This window comes from Rhinatrema bivittatum, chromosome 5 (assembly GCF_901001135.1).
Source record: "Rhinatrema bivittatum chromosome 5, aRhiBiv1.1, whole genome shotgun sequence".
Lineage (NCBI taxonomy): Eukaryota > Metazoa > Chordata > Amphibia > Gymnophiona > Rhinatrematidae > Rhinatrema > Rhinatrema bivittatum.
In genome coordinates, this window is record NC_042619.1 from 343,780,623 (window position 1) to 343,800,834 (window position 20,212).

General features: G+C 41.1%; 1 protein-coding gene across 5 annotated transcripts in view; it reads right to left on the reverse strand.

The window, feature by feature from the left end:
* DOCK9 (dedicator of cytokinesis 9) overlaps positions 1–20,212 on the reverse strand; it is a 491,864-nt gene that overhangs the window by 19,263 nt on the left and 452,389 nt on the right. For all 5 annotated transcript variants that reach the window (XM_029604490.1, XM_029604488.1, XM_029604486.1 and 2 more), the window contains 2 exons: positions 15,266–15,476; positions 851–1,041 (listed from right to left, as the gene is read on the reverse strand). In XM_029604490.1, coding sequence (XP_029460350.1) covers positions 851–1,041; positions 15,266–15,476 — 402 coding nt within the window. The remainder of the gene's footprint in view (positions 1–850; positions 1,042–15,265; positions 15,477–20,212) is intronic.

The window sequence follows — 20,212 nt, forward strand, 5'->3', positions numbered from 1 at the left end:
AATTAATGAATCATGAATGATTACGAGAGATGTACGAATGAATAATAGCTAGGACAGACGGACATTGGCACCTGTCTTCACAAGTTTCAAATCTGAGCTCATTCAACCACTTTCTGTGTATACTACCTTGTGCTATATATATATATATATATATATATATATATATATATATATATATATATATATATATATATATATATATATATACACATACACAAACACACACACTCACTAATCTATGAAAAACTGATGGGGGAGAGATATAGTATGTTTTTAAAATAATATTTTGTATACAAAACAAATGATACATCCATGTTACAAAGCAAAATCAGCTACACATTTTGCTCAACAAAAGGATATGGGAAAATGCATTAACAGTATCATAAAATATTTATTTTGAACTACTGGAGCCCTTCTGGAAAGGCCCAGCCATATTGCTTTTGCTGTCCTAGACACACGACCATTTGCATCTCTATCCCAGACTGCTACACAATAAAAGTCTGCGCACTGAAGTGTCTCTCAAACAATTTTAAACTGTGGGGATCTAACACAGTTCAGCTTTCAAGGTGGGTCTATGGAACTCAATCCTAAGTTTTTCTACAAAAAATACTTTCTATCTAGAACATTTTGAACTATCAGAACCACAAAATCTCATTGAACATATGGACTTTTGATGTTCTGGTTTCCCTCTGTGTAATACAAGGACATTTAATGTAGAATACTGTTTCAAGGTACAAAGCAAAAATGACATTTTGCAAAAGCATGACAAGTGATATACATGCTTCCATTGGTTCCCATGTCTTGGGCTAGATCTGGGAAGAGCTAAGTGCATGATGTGTAACTTATTTACCTGCACGCTGACGCTGCCCTGGAGCTTCAGCTGTAACTTGATCATATCTACATCAGCAGAGGCACAAAGCTGCTTCAGCTCTGCCACTTTTTTACTCATTTCATCAATGGCTACTTCAATGGGATTCAGATCAGTGTGGTGTTGATACATTACTGGAATGCGCTTTTTCACATACGGAAAGCAGTGTATTGCTGTGAAGAAACAACAGCGTGTTAAACACAGGCATAAGTTCAATGAAATCACTGGCACAACCTGAATCACCCAATCTGGTTGAGTGGCTCAGAATATTTTGCAAATATAAACGGTACAGAGCACACAAAAGGTTTACATTGACCCCACTGTATCAATACAGTAAGAGTTCTAACCCTAGTCCTCAATGAAATATAAATTTGCTTAATAACATAAGAATTGCCATACTGGGTCAGACCAAGGGTCCATCAAGCCCAGCATCCTGTTTCCAACAGTGGCCAATCCAAGTCACAAGTACCCGGCAAGAACCCAAACATGAAATAAATCTCAAGCTTCTGTTGCTTATTAATTAATAGCAATTTATGGATTTTTTCTCTAGGAACTTATCCAAACCTTTTTAAACCCAGTTACACTAATTGCTGTAACTACATCCTCTGGCAATGAACCAGAGCTTAACTATGACCTGAGTGAAAACAAATTTCTCCTTTGATTTGTTTTAAATGAGCTCCTTGCTAACCATGAAGTGCTCCCTAGTCCTATTATCTGAGAGAGTAAATAACAGATTTATATTAACTTGTTCAAATCCTTTCATGACTTTGTACACCTCTATCATATCCCCCCTCAGTCGTCTCTTCTCCAAACTGAACAGCCCTAACTTCCTTAGCCTTTCCTCATAGGGCAGCCGTTCCATATCCTTTATTATTTTTGTCGCCCTTTCTCCAATGCAACTATATCTTTTTTAAGATGCGGTGACCAGAATTGTACACAGTATTCAAGGTGCGGTCTCGCCATGCAGTGATACAGAGGCATTATGAAATCCATCATTTTATTTGCCATCCCCTTCTTAATAATTCCTAATATTGTTTGCTTTTTTGATTGCCACAACACATTGAGCTGACAATTTCAATGTATTATCCACTATGACACCCAGATCTCTTTCCTGGGTGGTAACTTCTAAGATAGAACCTAAATCAAGTAACTACAGCAAGGGTTATTTTTCCCTATATGCAACACTTTGCACTTGTCCACATTAAATTTCATCTGCCATTTGGATGCCCAATCTTCCAGCCTCGCAAGGTCCTCCTGTAATGTATCACAGTCTGCTTGTGATTTAACTACTCTGAATAATTTTGTTTCATCTGCAAATTTGATAACCTCACTTGTCGTACCCCTTTCCAGATCATTTGTATATATATTAAAAAGCACTGGTCCAAGTATGGATCCCTGAGGTACTCCACTGCTTACCTTTTTCCAATGTGAAAACAGACTATTTAATCCCACTCTCTTACTGTCCTTTAACCAGCTTGCAATCCACAGAAGGACATCACCTATCTCATGACTTTTTAGTTTTCTTAGAAGTCTCTCATGTGGGACTTTGTCAAACGCCTTCTGAAAATCCAAATACACTACATCTACCTTTGTCCACATGTTTATTCACCCCTTCAAAAAAAAATGTGGATTTGTGAGGCGAGACTTCCCTTGGGAAAATCCATGCTGGCTGTGTCCCATTAAACCATGTCTTTCTAAATGTGTTGTGATTTTATTCTTTATAACAGTTTCAACAATTTTTCCTGGCACTGAAGTCAGGCTCGTAACAACGAATCGATGAATCAGGGAGCAACTAGTTTCCAAATGATTACAAAATGATTAACTAGTTGACAAAATGTATTTGTCAAAAATATTATCGGAGATAATATGATGAAATATGGTTGCTAAAATAATACACTTTATTGAAAATCAAGAACAATTTTTTTAACTATCTTTTCATAAAAAGTTATTAAATTTTGGTGAAGACCTCAGTATTGGCACAAAATCTGATGATTCAGAAATTTACCAGCCAATTGTTGCAATCACCGGTCTTATCCCTTTCTTTAACTAAAATGTTCTGTCAAAAGGTAATTGCTATAAATAATTGAAGAGCAATTCGGTTATTTTTGTTGACATGAGTTTTTCAAAAAGCAGCTCTCTCAAGGGACAATTAATATAAGTATTGGTGGAGGAACAGTTCAATTGTTACTTTCTATTTGAAATAAGTTCACTCTCACAGTATCACATTCAACTCCAGAATCTTTATAATCTGGTAACTACCAGTATTGCTGCTTAGTAGCCCACTGTATCTTATAACTTCAATCGGGAAAAACCTTATATGTTGTAATGGTGATGTAACCCGACATAAGTAGGAGCAAGAAACACTTATCTCGCAACTTGATATTCTTTTTTCTGTTCCTGAATACTTGCTTACAACAACCAAAGTTTTTGTTGGACCGCCGCCAATGTTATCAATATTTTGCTTCAAGCGCTGCTTCAGGATGGACTGGTTACTATGTGAACTTTCCGACTCTTGAAACTCAAGTCAAAGAAATAACCGAATTGCTCTTCTACAATTATTTATAGCAATTACCTGTTGACAGAACATTTTAGTTAAAGAAAGGGATAAGACCGGTGATTGCAACAATTGGCTGGTAAATTTCTGAATCATCAGATTGTGCCAATACTGAGGTCTTCCCTTCACCAAAATTTAATAACTTTTATGAAAAAAAATGTCTGTTTTTCAATAGTGTATTATTTTAGCAATCATATTTCATCACATTATCTCAGATAACATTTTTGACAAATACATTTTGTCAACTAGTTAATAATTTTGTATCGAAGTCAGTTTCACCTGTCTATAGTTTCCCGGATCTCCCTTGGAGCCCTTTTTAAATATCTGGGTTATATTGGCCATCTTTCAAACTTCAGGTATAACAGATGATTTTAATGATATGTTACAAATTAATTGAAATAGATCTGAATTTCATTTTTTAGTTCTTTCAGAACCCTGGGATGTATGCCATCCGGTCCAGGTGATTTTCTACTCTTCTGTTTCTCAATCTGGCCTACACATCTTCCAGGTTCACCATGATTTGGTTTAGTTGATCTGAATCATCACCCTTGAGAATGAGTATCTCCCCAACATCCTCTTCAGTAAACACGGAAGCAAAAAAATCATTTAATCTTTCTGTGATGGCCTTATCTTCCCTAAGTGCCCCTTTAACACCCTGACCATCTAATGGTCCAACCAACTCTCTAGCAGCATTCTGCTTCGGATATATTTTAAAAAGTTTTTATTGTGACTTTTTGCCTCTACAGACAATTTATTTTCAAATTCTCTCTTAGCGTGCCTTATCAATGTCTTACATTTAACTTGCCAATGCTTTTGTTTTATCCTGTTTTCTTCCGATTCCAATTTTTGAATGATGATCTTTTGGCTAAAATAGCTTCTTTCACCTCACTTTTTAGCCATCCTGGCAATCGTTTGACCTTCCTTCCACCTTTCTTAATATGAGCAATACATATGGACTGTGCTTTTAGAATGGCATTTTTTTTTTTTTTAAACAATGTCCACGCACAATTTTTTTATCTTTGTAGCTGTACCTTTCAAATTTTTTTTTTTTTAACTATTTTTCTCATTTTATCAGTTTCCCTTTTGAAAGTTTAGTGCTACAGTTGTGGATTTACTTACTGTCCGCCTTCCAGTCATTAACTCAAATTATCATATCATCACCACTATTGCCTCTCTCACCAAATCCTGAACTCCACTGAGAATTAGATCTAAAATTGCTCTATCATTAGTTCCTGAACCAATTGCTCCATAAAAGTGTCATTTATTCCATCCAGGAACTTTATCCCTCTAGCATGTCCTGGTGTTTCATTTACACAGTCAATATTGGGGTAATTGAAATCTCCCATTATTTCTGCACTACCAAATTGGTGAGCTTCCCTAATTTCTCTTAGCATTTCACTGTCCATCTCACCATCTTGGCCAGGTGGACAGCAGTATACTCCTGTCACTATACTCTTCCCCAACACACAAGGGAAATTTAGTCTCATGCAGGATCTTTATCCTGTTAGATTCTAAGCCATCCCGGACATAAAGCACCACCCCACCATCAAAATGCTCCTCTCTCTCACTGCGATATAATTTTTACTCTGGTATAGCACTAGCCCATTGGTTATCCTCCTTCCACCATGTCTCTGAGATGCCAATTGTCTATGTCATCATTTACTGCTATACATTCTAATTCTCCCATCTTACTTTTTAGACATCTGGCATTAGCATACAAACATTTTGTTACGCTTGGGCTCCGGTCAGGAGTCGTGAACACCACCCAGCAGGGTGGCTCCAGGTGGAGAGAGACAGGAATGGCTAGAAACAGTGTCTGGTTCCAGGCTGGGTCAGGGCAGGCAGCAAGTAGCAGTGTCTCGGTTCAGGCTGGGTCAGGGCAGGCGGCAAGTAGCAGTGTCTGGGTTCAGGCTGGGTCAGGGCAGGCGGCAAGTAGCAGTGTCTGGGTTCAGGCTGGGTCAGGGCAAGGCAGGTCAGAAGGCCCGTAGGCCACACACACACAGAAGACCCGTAGGCCACACACAGTAAGCAAGGCAAGGCAGAGAAGGCCCATAGGCCACACACACACAGAAGGCCCGTAGGCCACACACCGTAAGCAGGGCAAGGCAGGTCAGAAGGCCCGTAGGCCACACACACACACACACACAGAAGGCCCGTAGGCCACACACCGAAAGCAGAGCAGGCAGGTCAGAAGGCCCGTAGGCCACACATACACAGAAGGCCCGTAGGCCACACACCGTAAGCAGAGCAGGCAGGTCAGAAGGCCCGTAGGCTACACATACACAGAAGGCCCGTAGGCCACACACCGTAAGCAGAGCAGGCAGGTCAGAAGGCCCGTAGGCCAGGTAAGAAAAGCGAGGAAGAAGGCCCGAAGGCCGCGCAAGGCAAGGAAAGGCCCGAAGGCTGCGCAGGGCAAGGCAAGGAAAGGCCCGAAGGCCGCGCAAGGCAAGGCAAGGCAAGGAAAGGCCAGAAGGCCGCGCAGGGCAAGGCAAGGAAGGCCCGAAGGCCGCGCAAGGCAAGGAAAGGCCTGAAGGCCGCGCAAGGCTAGAGCAGGGAGCCCAGGTGAGCTCGATGCCGAAGCACCGAGGGAACTGTCAGGCAGGGTTATAAGGGCCAACCCAGAACATAGAGTGGACAGGGGAGATGGCCTGGGCCTGTCAGGAGAGCCAGCACTAGAGGGACCCCTGGTGGTGAGGCGGTTGCACTGCAGCCAAAACTAACACATTTCAAAGTGTGTTTTTTGTTTGTATTAACATTCTGCTTTTCAGTTGACAGGGCTAAATTGGAATCTTTTAGCTCAGGTGAGTTTTTAGTTATAGGCACTTGGACTACTTTTCTTATTATTGGAACCTCACTGCTAACTCTAATGCTTCATTAGCATCCTTTGAAGATACCTTCCTCTGTTCCATGCTCTGCTGAGTGACTGTCAGCTTTCCCCTTTGATTTAGCACCCTGGTTAAGGTGGAGCCCATCCCTTCAGAAAAGAGTCCCCCTTCCTCAAAAGGTTCCCCAGTTCCTTACAAAACTGAATCCCTCTTCCTTGCACCATCTCCTCATCCACAAATTGAAACTTTGGAGCTCTGCCTGCACCTGCGGACCTGTGTGTGGAACAGGGAGCGTTTCAGAGAATGCTACCCTGGAGGTTCTGGATTTCAGCTTTCTCCTAAGAGCCTAAATTTGGCTTCCAGAACCTCCCGCCCACTTTTTCTATGTCGGTGCCCACATGGAACATGACAGTCAGCTCCTCCCCAGCACTGTCTAAAATCCTATCTAGGTGACACATGAGGTCCGCCACCTTCGCAGCAGGTAGGCATGTTACCAGATGATCCTCACGCCCACCAGCCACCCAGCTATCTACATTCCTAATAATCGAATCACCAACTATGATGGTCGACCTAACCCTTCCCTCCTTGGCAGTAGCACCTGGGGGAGACATCCTCAGTGAGAGAGGACAATGCATCACCTGGAGAGCAGGTCCTTGCTACAGGATCATTTCCTGCTGCACCAGGTTGATGCTCTCCAATCATGAGACCTTCTTCCTCCAAGGCAGCATCAGGGTTGCCAGACTGGAGTTGGGACTTGGCTACTATATCCCTGAAGGTCTCATCTATATACCTCTCTGTATGCTTCATCTCCTCCAGGTCTGCCATTCTAGCCTGTTCATTGTGGACGTCCTGAAAATCTGACTGGTTAGGTGTGTCCTGAGAACTGGGTTGAGAACTACTGTTATAAGAGGACAATGAGAAGCTGTGGTGAAATAGAATCCCATGTGGATTTTTAAGGGATTTGACAATACTATAGTTATTGTGTAATCAAATAAAAATGAAGACAGACCTATAGAGCCTCGGAAAATCTGTTGCCTAATACCTTTTATTGAACCAAATCCATTTTGTTTACTTAAACTTTTGAACCTGTATAAAAATGGTCTTTTATGCAAAGAATATATGAGCTTATAGAGCTCCCCATTCTTCACACAACACCTGAATAAAAGTACTTCTCTTTCTTCACCCTATCATAGACGTTTTCTGCTCACTGGTAGCTTTCTTCATTTTCCTTCTGTTTTACTAACCCACTGCAAATATCCCACACAAGATTTGTACTTATAGCAGCTGTGCTATCTAATTTTATTATAAAATCATTGTAAGCCCCTAGGTATCAATATACAAAGTTTTAGAGCTCCCTTTGCTTAGCTACCATCACCATTAAGAGTCTAAGTAAATTTGGATCACTGCTGTACTGATCCTTACCAGAACACCATGCAAGCAAAGCAAGAATATAACGCACTGAAAAAGCATAGACTTGGAAAGGATATTTTTATAAAAAGAAGTGTATTCATAATACAAGCTATAATAAGAAATAATGTGGAAATAAACATAACTGAACAGTCATAAATAAATGATAACAGCAACCTTCAAAGCCAGAACATGAATCCAGCTATTTTAAAACACAGTGATGATTCTGTAGGAAACAAATGCAAAATTAAAGACAACTTCATCTAGCATTCAGCTGCAGCAGCCGTGAAATTGTTTATAAGACACATGGCCAGCCCAGAAGGGCTCAGACTACTGTAAATTCTAAAAGTCCTAGGCTCAGAGACACATGCTTGATACTTGTCAGAACAAAAATTGAAATCACTGCGTAGCACTGGCACACGTGATGCTCCAAAACCTCTCATGTGATTACCTTTCTATTCTACTGCATCCGTTTCAAGGGATGCTCCTGAACTTTAGACAAGCATTTCAGAACATTAATTTATACAACATGAACATGAACATCTCACTAATTAACTACACCCCTTTTATTTAAAAAAAAACAAAAAATAAATTACAGGTATTATGGGAAAAGTCATCCAAAGGAATGGCAAATTCATCTAACTCACTCTTGTACTTTAAGTAACATAAGCTGATGCAAAAGTTATAATTACATTTAGTCTAACATCTTGAAAAGCAGGTGAAACTCCATTGAAATACTTTTAAATTTCACATGCTGGGGAAAACCCCCCCCAAAAACCCCTCAGCAAATACTACCAGGTTAATGGCAAACTCATATTTCCTCCCCCCCCTTTTTATTTTTGTGAATGAGGGGAATCGAACCTACAGCCTGTAAAGGCAGCCACGTGTTGCCTGCCTCGATCTTGGCTCCCTCACTAGCGGCACTTCTCTCTGCCTGCCACAGGACCCGCAGGCTAGCTTTCCCCCTTCCCCAGCCCTTATATCAAGCAAGATCGGGCTATCACTCGATCTAGTGTGCTGGCCTCGCCTGCCTCGGCCCCACTATTGGCACACGATCGCGTGCTGCCTCGGACCCGCAAAATTTACAAAACCCTCTACTGCCCTAGTATCATCGGGGTATTCGCAACTTTGAAGAGACCCCCTACTGCCCTGGTCTTGTCAGGGGAGTCACCGTAGGCTCGGTGTAGATGGGAGGCTGACAAGGCAGATGCTATGCCGATCGCTTGCTGGCCAGGTAAAAGAAGGGCTGCATGGCCTCCGTCGTGGCCCTTTGAAGGGCCGCTGATGTCATTGACCCGTGCCGTCGCTCGTGGTGCCGTGTTCTCGAGCCGGGGAAGGGGAGGCATTGGGCTGCAGGCCCCGTGCCGCCATGCCGTACGCTCGCTCCCCTCCTGCCGCCGGTACGCCGCCTCCAATTCCTGACCGGCGCTTCGGTTACGGGTGGGCTCTGGCCATGAAGGCGCAGGTCCACCTATTCCTAAGGATGTAAACAATGCAGGGCTCCACATTAGCAGTTACCGAACAGGGAAAGTACTTTGGAGACTAAGCTCAGTGCGCAGAAGCAGTTTAAAAAGCAAGTTAGGAATTCCTGGGAGAGTAAGAGAGAGTACATCGAAGAATACCATAATGTTGATGTATAAATCCACGTCACCAGACGTTTACTGGTGCAGTCTGGTCACCCCAGCTCAAAAACATTTAGCAGAATCAGGAAAGATACAGGAAGAAACACAAATAGTAAAGGGGATGGCATGACTACCCTATGAAGAAAGGCTCTTCAGCCCGGAAAACAGGAGGGGACATGATAGAGGTATAAAAAATCATGAATGGTGAGGTACAAGTTAATACGGAATGATATTTACCCTTTCAAAACGTATAAAGATTAAGGCAACATGCCATGAAACTAACTGGTTACAGATTTAAAACAAATTTATGAAGCTTATTGTCAGTCAACACAATTAAGCAATGGAACTTGTTGCCAGAGGATGTGCTGAATGAAAGTAATATAGCTGGCTTTAAAAAAGATTTGAACAAGTTCTTGAAGGACGGGTCTCTTAGCAATGTATATTATTTCTTAAGATTTCGTTAACCACCTCTCTCACGTACATCAATGCAGTGTACAATAAAAATATAAAAATCAATAATTCAATATGAAACGTCATATAAAATTAGACTTCCTGTTTGCTACTTTTTACTTCTGGGAGTGAGCAATCTGAACTAAGAGCATTCTGTGTAAAAATTATGATCATGCCCAATTAACAGACAAAGATACGCATGCAACTGTACATATTTATTACTTATTAAAGCTTCTTATATACTGCCTATAAGAACAACCATGCTAGGAGCTTACAGTGATATAAACAAATTAAAATATCTGACATCAAAATACTCAAGTTGATCAAAATGGTATTTTATGAACATCCATTTTTTTTATTGTATCATCACTTGACATAGCATGGACAGACTGATTTAGGATCTTGTGTGATTCCGTAGCTCAGATCTTGCTGGGAATGAGATAAGTGAACATGTCCAGTGCTATATCTGAACTAAATCAACAAATGATAATCCTTGCCCTTTGTGCATTATGCAGCTTAGAAGCAATAAAAATAAGACTGTGGTATCAAATTTATTTTGGAAGAGGTTAATGCATTTTGCAGCATCACAATGAATAGATTTAGCTCAAAGTCTATGGGTTAATTACACTGAGAGCTTTATCAGATGCCAGCTTCATAAGTGAAAATGAACCCTTGTTGCATATCATGTTCACTCAGATTCAGGGCTTAAAAAATTACCAGCAAAAGAGTACTTAATGGACTTTGCTAAACAATCATATTCTATTTTAAAAATATGCCTCAAAAGCCCCAAAGACCAAGAAAAGTGAACTTTTAAAAATATATCCGATGCAGAAAGCCTGCGAGGGAATTGGTTGGACCGTTGGATGATCAAGGGGTTAAAGGGGCACTTAGAGAAGATAAGGCCATCGCGGAAAGATTAAATGATTTCTTTGCTTTGGTGTTTACTGAAGAGGATGTTAGAGAGATACCCGTTCCGGAGAAGGTTTTCATGGGTGATGATTCCAATGAACTGAAACAAATCATAGTGAACCTGGAAGATGTAGTAGGCCTTATTAACAAACTGATGAGTAGTAAATCACCTGGACCGGATGGTATATATACCAGAGGGTTATGAAAACTAAAAAATGAAATTTCAGAACTATTTCAATTAATTTGTAACCTATCATTAACTTCATCCAATGTACCTGAAGATTGGAAGATGGCCAATGTATCTCCTATATTTAAAAAGGGATTCAGGGGTGATCCGGGAAACTATAGACCGGTGAGCCTGACTTCAGTGCCGGGTAAAATCGCGGAAACTGTAATAAAGAATAAAATCACAAAGACAGACATGGTTTGATGAGACACAGCTAACATGGATTTACCCAAGGGAAGTCTTGCCTCACAAATCTATGTTTTTTTGAAGGGGTTAATAAGCATGTGGACAAAGGTGAACCAGTCAATGTGGTGTATTTGGATTTTCAGAAGGTGTTCAACAAAGTCCCACATGAAGGGCTTCTAAGAAAATAAAATGTCATGGGACTGGAGGCGAAGCCCTTTTGTGGATTGCACGTAGGTTAAAAGACAGGAAACAGAGTAGAATTAAATGGTCAGTTATCACACTGGAAAAAGGTAAACAGTGGAGTGAATCAGGGATCTGTACTTGGATTGGTGCTTTTTAATATATTTATAAATGATCTGAAAGGAGTACAACGAGAGAGGTGATCAAATTTGCGGATGACACTAAATTATGCAAATTAGTTAAATCTCAAGTAGATTGTGATTAATTGCCGGAGGACCTTGTAAGACTGGAAGATTGGGCTTCCAAATGGCAGATGAAATTTAACATGGACAAGTGCAAAATAATGTATACAGGGAAAAAATCCCTTGCTGTAGTTACACAATGTTAGGTTCTATCTTAGGAGTTACCACGCAGGAAAGATCTGGGCATCATAGTGGATAATACATTGAAATCTTCGGCTCAGTGTGCTGTGGTGATCTAAAAAAGCAAACAGAATGTTAGGAATTAAGAAGGGACTGGCAAATAAGAGAGAGGATGTCATAATGCCTCTGTATCGCTTCCATGATGAGACCGCACCTTGAATACTGTGTGCAATTCTGGTCGCCGCATCTCAAAAAGGATATAGCTGTACTGGAGAAAGAAAGAGATGACCAAGGGGCATACAATAGCTCCCCTATGAGGAAAAGCTAAAGAAGTTAGGACTGTTCAGTTTGGAGAAGAGACGGCTGAGGAGGGATATGATAGAGGCCTACAAAATCATGAAAGGACTTGAACAAGTTAATGTAAATTGGTTATTTATTCTCTCAGATAATAGGAGGACTAGGAGGCACGCCATGAAGTTAGGAAATAGCTCATTTAAAACAAATAGAAGAAATTTATTTTTCAACTCAGTGCATAGTTAAGCTCTGGAATTCATTGCCAGAGGATGTGGTTACAGCAGTTAGTGTAACTGGGTTAAAAAAATGTGGATGTTCCTAGAGGAAAAATCCATAAACTGCTATTATGGTAATTAATAAGCAACAGTAGCTTGTGATTTATCTAATGTTTGGGTAATTGCCAGGTTCTTATGGCCTGGATTAGCTACTGTTGGAAACAGGATACTGGGCTTGATGGGACCCTTGGTCTGACCCAGTATGGCATTTCTTATGTTCTTATTGCCTAAATAAATCATCACAGTTTGGCACTACTTGGCACCATTATCAGAGAGGGCACAGATTACACAAGCATAGAGATTGAATTACCTTCTCTGAGGTAGTCCCTCCAGAGCCAGGTGGTGCACCTGTTTAGATGGGCATATGGTATATACTCATGTATGTCTCTCTCATGTATAATGTCTCTCTCATGTATAAGTCAATTGGCGATTTTGAGACCAAAATTCATTGAAATGCTTGACCCATGTATAAGTCGAGGTTGAAAATGAACACACTCAGGAAGATAATTCACAAAAAGCCATGTTTGTAATAAAAAAAAAAAAAAAAAAAAAGTCAGGACAGGTCAGAGGCACAACCAGAGTTAGCTGTATAAATTAAGCGACTGCTAATATTGGAGATAGCCGGTTAACTTATGTGGCTAACTCCATTCCATTTCAGCAGTTGGTGTGTATGTACGCGCATACCTCAGGAATGTAGAGTATATGCAGAAAAACGGAGTGTATGCATGTATAAGTCGACCATGCTTTTTTGGACCTATTTTCTGGCATAAATTTCTCAATTTATACACAAGAATATATGGTAGTTTAATGGGACAAAGCCAACATAGATTTCGCCAAGGAAAGTCTTGATTAACCAACCTGCTAAATTTTTTGAGAGCATAAACAATTATGCGGATAAAGATGAGATAGTTGATATAGTGTATCTGGATTTCCATAAAGCATTTGACAAAGTTCCTTATGAGAGACTTCTTAGGAAATTAAAGAGTCATGGGAAAGGGTGCAGTGTGCTATTGTGTATTGCAAACTGGTTAACAGATAGAAAACAGAGAGTTTAGGGCTAAATGGTAAATTTTCCCAATAGAAAAAGGAGAATAGGGATCTGTTCTCAGGGACTCCACTATAAACCACTTGGAAATGTAAATAAGTGAGGTGATCAAATTTGCTGATGACATACAATTATTCAAAGTTGTTAAATCACAAGAGAATTATGAGAAATTGCAAGAGGACCTTTAATTTAATGTGGACAAGTGACAAGTGCAAAGTGATACACTTAAGGAAGAGTAAACCAAATCATAGTTATATAATGCAAAGTTCCACATTAAGAGTTACCATTCAGGAAAAGAATCTAGGTGTCATCCTTGATGTGTTGAAATCTGCTCCGTGTGCAGCAGCAGCCAAGAAAACAAACAGAATGCTGGGGATTATTAGGAAAGGGAGAATAAAACAGAGAATATCATGTCTCTGTATTGCTCCATGGTGTGACTCATCTTGTGTTCAGTTTTGGTCACCACATCTCAAAAAAGATATAGCAGAATTAGAAGAGGTAGAGAAGAACAACCAAAATAATAAAGGGGATGGAACGATTCCCCTATGAGAAAAGACTCTTCAGCTAGGAGAAAAGATGGCTGAGGGGAGATGTGATAGAGGCCTATAAAATGAGTGGAGTTTCAAAAAGTACAAAGACCTAGGGGACACACAATGAAGTTACTAGGTTCAATATTTCAAACTAAAAAGAGAAAATATTTTTTTACAATGCATAATTAAGGTCTGGAATTCATTGCCAGAGAATAAGGTGAAAGCTATTAGAGTAACTGCATTTAAAAAAGATTTGGACATTCCTGGAGGAAACGTTGATAAACCATTAAGGTGGAATTGCAAAAATACACTTCTCATTCCTGGGATAAGCAGCATGGAATCTCTCTACCCCTTGGGATTCTGGCAGGTACTTGTGAGCTGGATTGACCACTGTTGGAAACAGGATACTAGGCTTGATAGACCTTTGATCTGATTCAGTATGACAAGTCTTATGTTCTTAGGAAGTTTGTATGAGAGCGTGTGTATTTGAGAAAGAGAGAGGAAATGTGTGTGTGTCTGTGAAAAAGGAAGTATAAATGAAAGCCTTTGTGTGTCAGCATCTCATTTTTTTTTTTTTTTTTAGAGGGAGCCTAATGCATTTAGAGCATACATGTTTTTGTATGCGACAACGTGTATGTGAGAGCATTTTGTGTGAGAACATGTGAGTGAGAGCCTGTGGGAGAGTGTGTTTATATGTGAGTGAGAAAGTGTATATGAGAATGAGAGCAAGTGAGAGGAGGAGCCTGTGGTGTTGAGTTAATATGCATGTGAGTGAAAGCTTGTGGGGGGAGCCTGTTGGGCTGGGAGCATATGGGTGTGAAAGTGAGCCAGTGGGGTGATCCCTTTTTAAATATAGGGGTTACATTGGCCATCTTCCAATCTTCAAGAACATCAGATGATTTTAATGATAGGTTACAAATTTTTACTAATAGGTCTGAAATCTCGTTTTGAAGTTCTTTCAGAACTCTGGGGTGTATACCATCAGGTCCAGGTGATTTACTACTCTTCAGTTTGTCAATCAGGCCTACCACATCTTCTAGATTCAAGTGATTTGGTTCAGTTGATCAGAATCATCACCCATGAAAACCTTCTCCGGATACCCATCTTGTGGGAACTAGGATGAAGCCTTGCAAATCCTAAGTGATTTAAAGATTGGGGTAGGGGTTTGTTGCTGTACCCTTAATCTCCAAACACTTTTAGTCTGTGCAGTGTAGGAGGATTCAGCACAGCAGCACTTTTTTTTCCAGCTAAGGGAAGGGGGAAGGCACCAACTTGCTGAAATGAATAAGAAACCAGTTTAGGACAGCCAATGATCTTCATTCCCACACTGAAAGTTTGCTGTGATTTGCAGTTTCTTTGCCAATATAGCAAAGAAAAAAACATTTTGTGGAAAGGGTTGATATTTGGAATTAAAATTACAATGACCAAATCTTCCATTTTCAAAATATCTAATCAATACTGAACATCTCAACAGTCAAACCAGATCAGTGTTTGACCTCTTCCTTCTCTGCTCAACTAGAAGTGGGACAAACCTGTCAAGATAGTCCGCCGCTTGCACTGCTCCTCTACCCCTCCTTGTCTTTTGCCTGAAAGGGTGAATGGCATCTCAAACACAAAGCGACGAATATTGTGACTTCTCTCAAACTCTGTTCTCCTCTCATTCAGCTCCTTTTCTTCAAAGTATGGGGTGACATGGGTAACTTGAATGTATGCATACTTTGAGTCCAAATCCTTGGGATTCACCTACAGAAGAAAAGATGAAAAAGATGACTAATGTAATATACAGGAACCTAGAAAGATTTTATCCAATTTTGATTTTATTTTTTTCTCAAACCAAAGTATGTTCAAAAAAAAAAAAAAGCAGCATTTGAACGGGGGCACTATTGAGCTCCAGTAGCAATAAACACTTTTTCTCAGAACCTGATTGAGCATTCACCCTCATTTTTCAAATTCTACAGAATCCTGTTCAGTAAGAGAAGGAAAAATAATCCACCAAGATATTTGGGGGTAGATTTTCAGACGAGCGCGAATAGCCTACTTTTGTTTGCGCTCCAGGCGCAAACAAAAGTACGCTGGATTTTAGTAGATACGCGCGTAGTCGCGCGTATCGGCTAAAATCCTGGATCGGCGCGCGCAAGGCTATCGATTTCGTATAGCCTGCGCGCGCCGAGCCGCGCAGCCTACCCCCGTTCCCTCCTAGGCCGCTCCGAAATCGGAGCGGCCTAGAAGGGAACTTTCCTTTGCCCTCCCCTCACCTTCCCCTCCCTTCCCCTACCTAACCCACCCGCCCGGCCCTGTCTAAACCTCCATCCTACCTTTGTCGGGGGATTTACGCCTCCCGGAGGGAGGCGTAAATCCCCGCGCGCGAGCGGGACTCCTGCGCGCCGGGCCGCGACCTGGGGGCGGGTACGGAGGGCGCGGCCACGCCCCCGGGCCGTAGCCACGCCCCCGTACCCGCCCCCAAAACGCTGCCGACACGCCCCCGAAACGCCGCGACGACCGGGCCCGCCCCCCGACACGCCCCCCCCCGAGAACCCCGGGACTTACGCGAGTCCCGGGGCTCTGCGCGCGCCGGGAGGCCTATGTAAAATAGGCTTCCCGGCGCGCAGGGCCCTGCTCGCCTAAATCCGCCCGGTTTTGGGCGGATTTAGGCGAGCAGGGCTCTGAAAATCTACCCCTTGGAGGATGTCAATGAAATTGAAAAAGACCTGAGACAGTGTAAACAAGCATAGTCAAATTAGTTATTGATGTTCAAAAAAAACCCTCAAGACTTGGCTATTTCAACAAGCATTCCCTTAAGCTGGGACCTCCCCAGCTACAGCCACACTCCTCTAAGTCACCACACCCCTTTACAACCATTGTAAATACTGTTGTATTGATATCATAAATACTGTTGTATTGATTTTGTTTAGTTCGGAGTTGTTTAGTTCAGAGTTCCCTCTGCCACTGGCTCCTCTTCCTCCAAGTTCGAGAACCCCTGTTTTATTGTAACTTTTGCTATCTTCATGTTTATATGAACGTTGTTTCCCCCTTGTTCTATGTAAACCGATGTGATATGATCTGTATCATGAATGTCGGTATAAAAAAAGCACTAGTGATTTTATAGCCTCCTACGCATCTGGCCAATCGCTTGGATGAGCCTCCTAAGCAACCTAACTCTCTGGAACTGCCAATAGAAGGGAATTTGCATCCAGAGACTAGAAATGAAAATACAACAGACCCTTAAAAATAGTAGTTTAGCTAAATGGATGTTATGGGGTTTGATTAATTTAGGCAGACTGGCACCAAAGGACCAAACCCCTTTGTGTGCAGTTTCGAATCTAATAGGATTGGGACCCTTGGACTACAAAGTTACCTCTGTTTCCCTGACTTACAGAAAGTAGATTTTTGCTTTTTATTATTTTTGGGGAGTCAAAACTATACAGCTCAATTTATATGATTTTAAGAACATAAGAACATGCCATGAGACCAAGGGTCCATCAAGCCCAGCATCCTGTTTCCAACAGTGGCCAATCCAGGCCATAAGAACCTGGCAAGTACCCAAACACTAAGAAGATCCCATGCTACTGATGCTCGTAATAGCAGTGGCTATTTTCTAAGTCAGCTTAATTAATAGCAGGTAATGGACTTCTCCTCCAAGAACTTATCCAATCCTTTTTTAAACACAGCTACACTAACTGCACTAACCACATCCTCTGGCAACAAATTCCAGAGTTTAAGAACTTTCTCCGATTAGTCTTAAATGTACCACATGCTAACTTCATGGAGTGCCCCCTAGTCTATTATCTGAAAGAATAAATAGCCAATTCACAATTACCTGTTCTAGACCTCTCATGATTTTAAACACCTCTATCATATCCCCCCTCAGCCGTCTCTTCTCCAAGCTGAACAGCCCTAACCTCTTCAGCCTTTCCTCATAGGGGAGTTGTTCCATTCCCCTTATCATTTTGGTCGCCCTTCTCTGTACCTTCTCCATCGCAATTATATCTTTTTTGAGATGCGGCGACCAGAATTGTACACAGTATTCAAGGTGCGGTCTCACCATGGAGCAATACAGAGGCATTATGACATTTTCCGTTTTATTCATCATTCCTTTTCTAATAATTCCCATCATTCTGTTTGCTTTTTTGACTGCGGCAGCACACTGAGCCGACGATTTTAAAGAATTATCCACTATGATGCCTAGATATTTTTCCTGGGTGGTAGCTCCTAATATGGAACCCAACATTGTGTAATTATAGCATGGGTTATTTTTCCCTATATGCATCACCTTGCACTTATCCACATGAAATTTCATCTGCCATTTGGATGCCCAATTTTCCAGTCTCCCAAGGTCTTCCTGCAATTTATCACAATCTGCTTGTGATTTAACTACTCTGAACAATTTTGTATTATCTGCAAATTTGATTACCTCACTTGTCGTATTTCTTTCCACGTCATTTATAAATATATTGAAAAGTAAGGGTCCCAATACAGATCCCTGAGGCACTCCACTGTCCACTCCCTTCCACTGAGAAAATTGACCATTTAATCCTACTCTGTTTCCTGTCTTTTAGCCAGTTTGCAATCCATGAAAGGACATCGCCACCTATCCCATGACTTTTTACGTTTCCTAGAAGCCTCTCATGAGGAACTTTATCAAATGCCTTCTGAAAATCCAAATTATTTTTTATTTATTTATTTATTTAAAGTTTTTTCTATACCGACTTTCCAATAACAGAATTATTGATCAATTCGGTTTACATTTTGAACAATAACAGTGACAAGCAAATGTCTTACAGAGAACAGGAAGAATAACTTGGAAATGAATATATGGGGTTAAACAAAGAAATACAATATACATAGCCTAATATAGGCAGAGGCAGATAACTTCTGTGTGGGGTTGATTATAGCTTTTAAGACTGTCAGGAGGTTGGGAATTGCATTTTGTACTTTTGGGCTGCCAAGGAGTTAAAGTTGAAGAATTCTTTGGGGAATTCTTTGTGATGATCTATGGAGTTCTTTGTGTTGTTCTATGGGGTATTGAATAGGGGTTCAAAGAGTTTTTAGAATTGAACTTGTCTAGTTCTTGTGTAGTTCTCTTATAGGTTGTTGACAATAGCTGATGTTCTTATATAGTTACATCTACATGTTTATTAACCCCTTCAAAAAAGTGAAGCAGATTTGTGAGGCAGGACTTGCCCTGGGTAAAGCCATGCTGACTTTGTTCCATTAAACCATGTCTTTCTATATGTTCTGTGATTTTGATGTTTAGAACACTTTCCACTATTTTTCCTGGCACTGAAGTCAGGCTAACCGGTCTGTAGTTTCCCGGATCTCCCCTGGAGCGAGGGCCAATAACTGTACCACATAGAGTTTGGGCTCAGAGTCTCCCCATTTGAGTTTCATTATGACCTTCCAGACTACAGAATGTAAAATGCTATTACTGTTTGTATGGCCAGGGGAAAGTATAATTCCTTGAGAAGGAAATTATTCTCAGATCTAGGTAATTGTACTTAGATCACAATGTCTGAAAACAGTTCAACTTAATATTGAATCCATCCCCTATCAATTCTGTAACAAAGAGCCTCCTTATGGAGGCTCTTATGTTCTCTCAACCTAGCTTGATGGACTCATCAAGCTAGGTTGAGAGAACACTGCGCAAATCTCATCTTTGGGTGTTTCCTCACTCCGAAGGTCATCAAATCTTCACAAGAGAGCACTGTTCTGTTCGTATGTCTCACTTTGAACGACCCCTACACTAATACCTAAACCCTAACTAATACCTAACCCCTACACTAATACCTAAACCTCACCATGAGTTACTAGGTGGGCCTCATAAAGAGGTATAAATACCTACCTAGTATGAGGACATTATGGCTAGGCGCTCTCTCTCTCTCATGAGGACCCTGATAGCTAGGCTGGCTCTCCAGCAGCTCCTCCTCTTTTTCAGATTTGTATTGCACCATGCATTATGCTGCTTTCGCATGCATTAAAGGTACTTAACTCATGCGAAAACGCCATAATAGCACTTTGATAAATGACCCCCTTGGAGAGGTGTTGCACTGTGTGTCAAGGATTCCATATAATCAAGTAAAATAAATGCAAGAAACAAACTGCAACCTGGAATCATTATGGATGAAATTCTATGCATGATAAGGAGGATACAGGGCTGAGAGTTTACCAACACCCACCTGGCCATGATGGTGAAATAATGAAATGCTTAGATAGGCTAAGCATTGGGTAGATTTTTAAAACATTAACCCCCTGTTTTCTACGTGCACACATGGGGGTGGGTTTCTTTGCTGATAGTGTAACGAAACTACCCAGAGTCTAATGCACTACAATATACACACACACAAGGGGGGGGCACATAGAGGAAGGGAGCGGGCAATCAGGGAGTGAGTGCTCTGCTACGGGAGCCAGTCAAATGGAGCTGAAGAGGAAATATATCTTGCAGCGTAGACAACCCTGCTCTAATCACTGTTCCTACAGGAGGC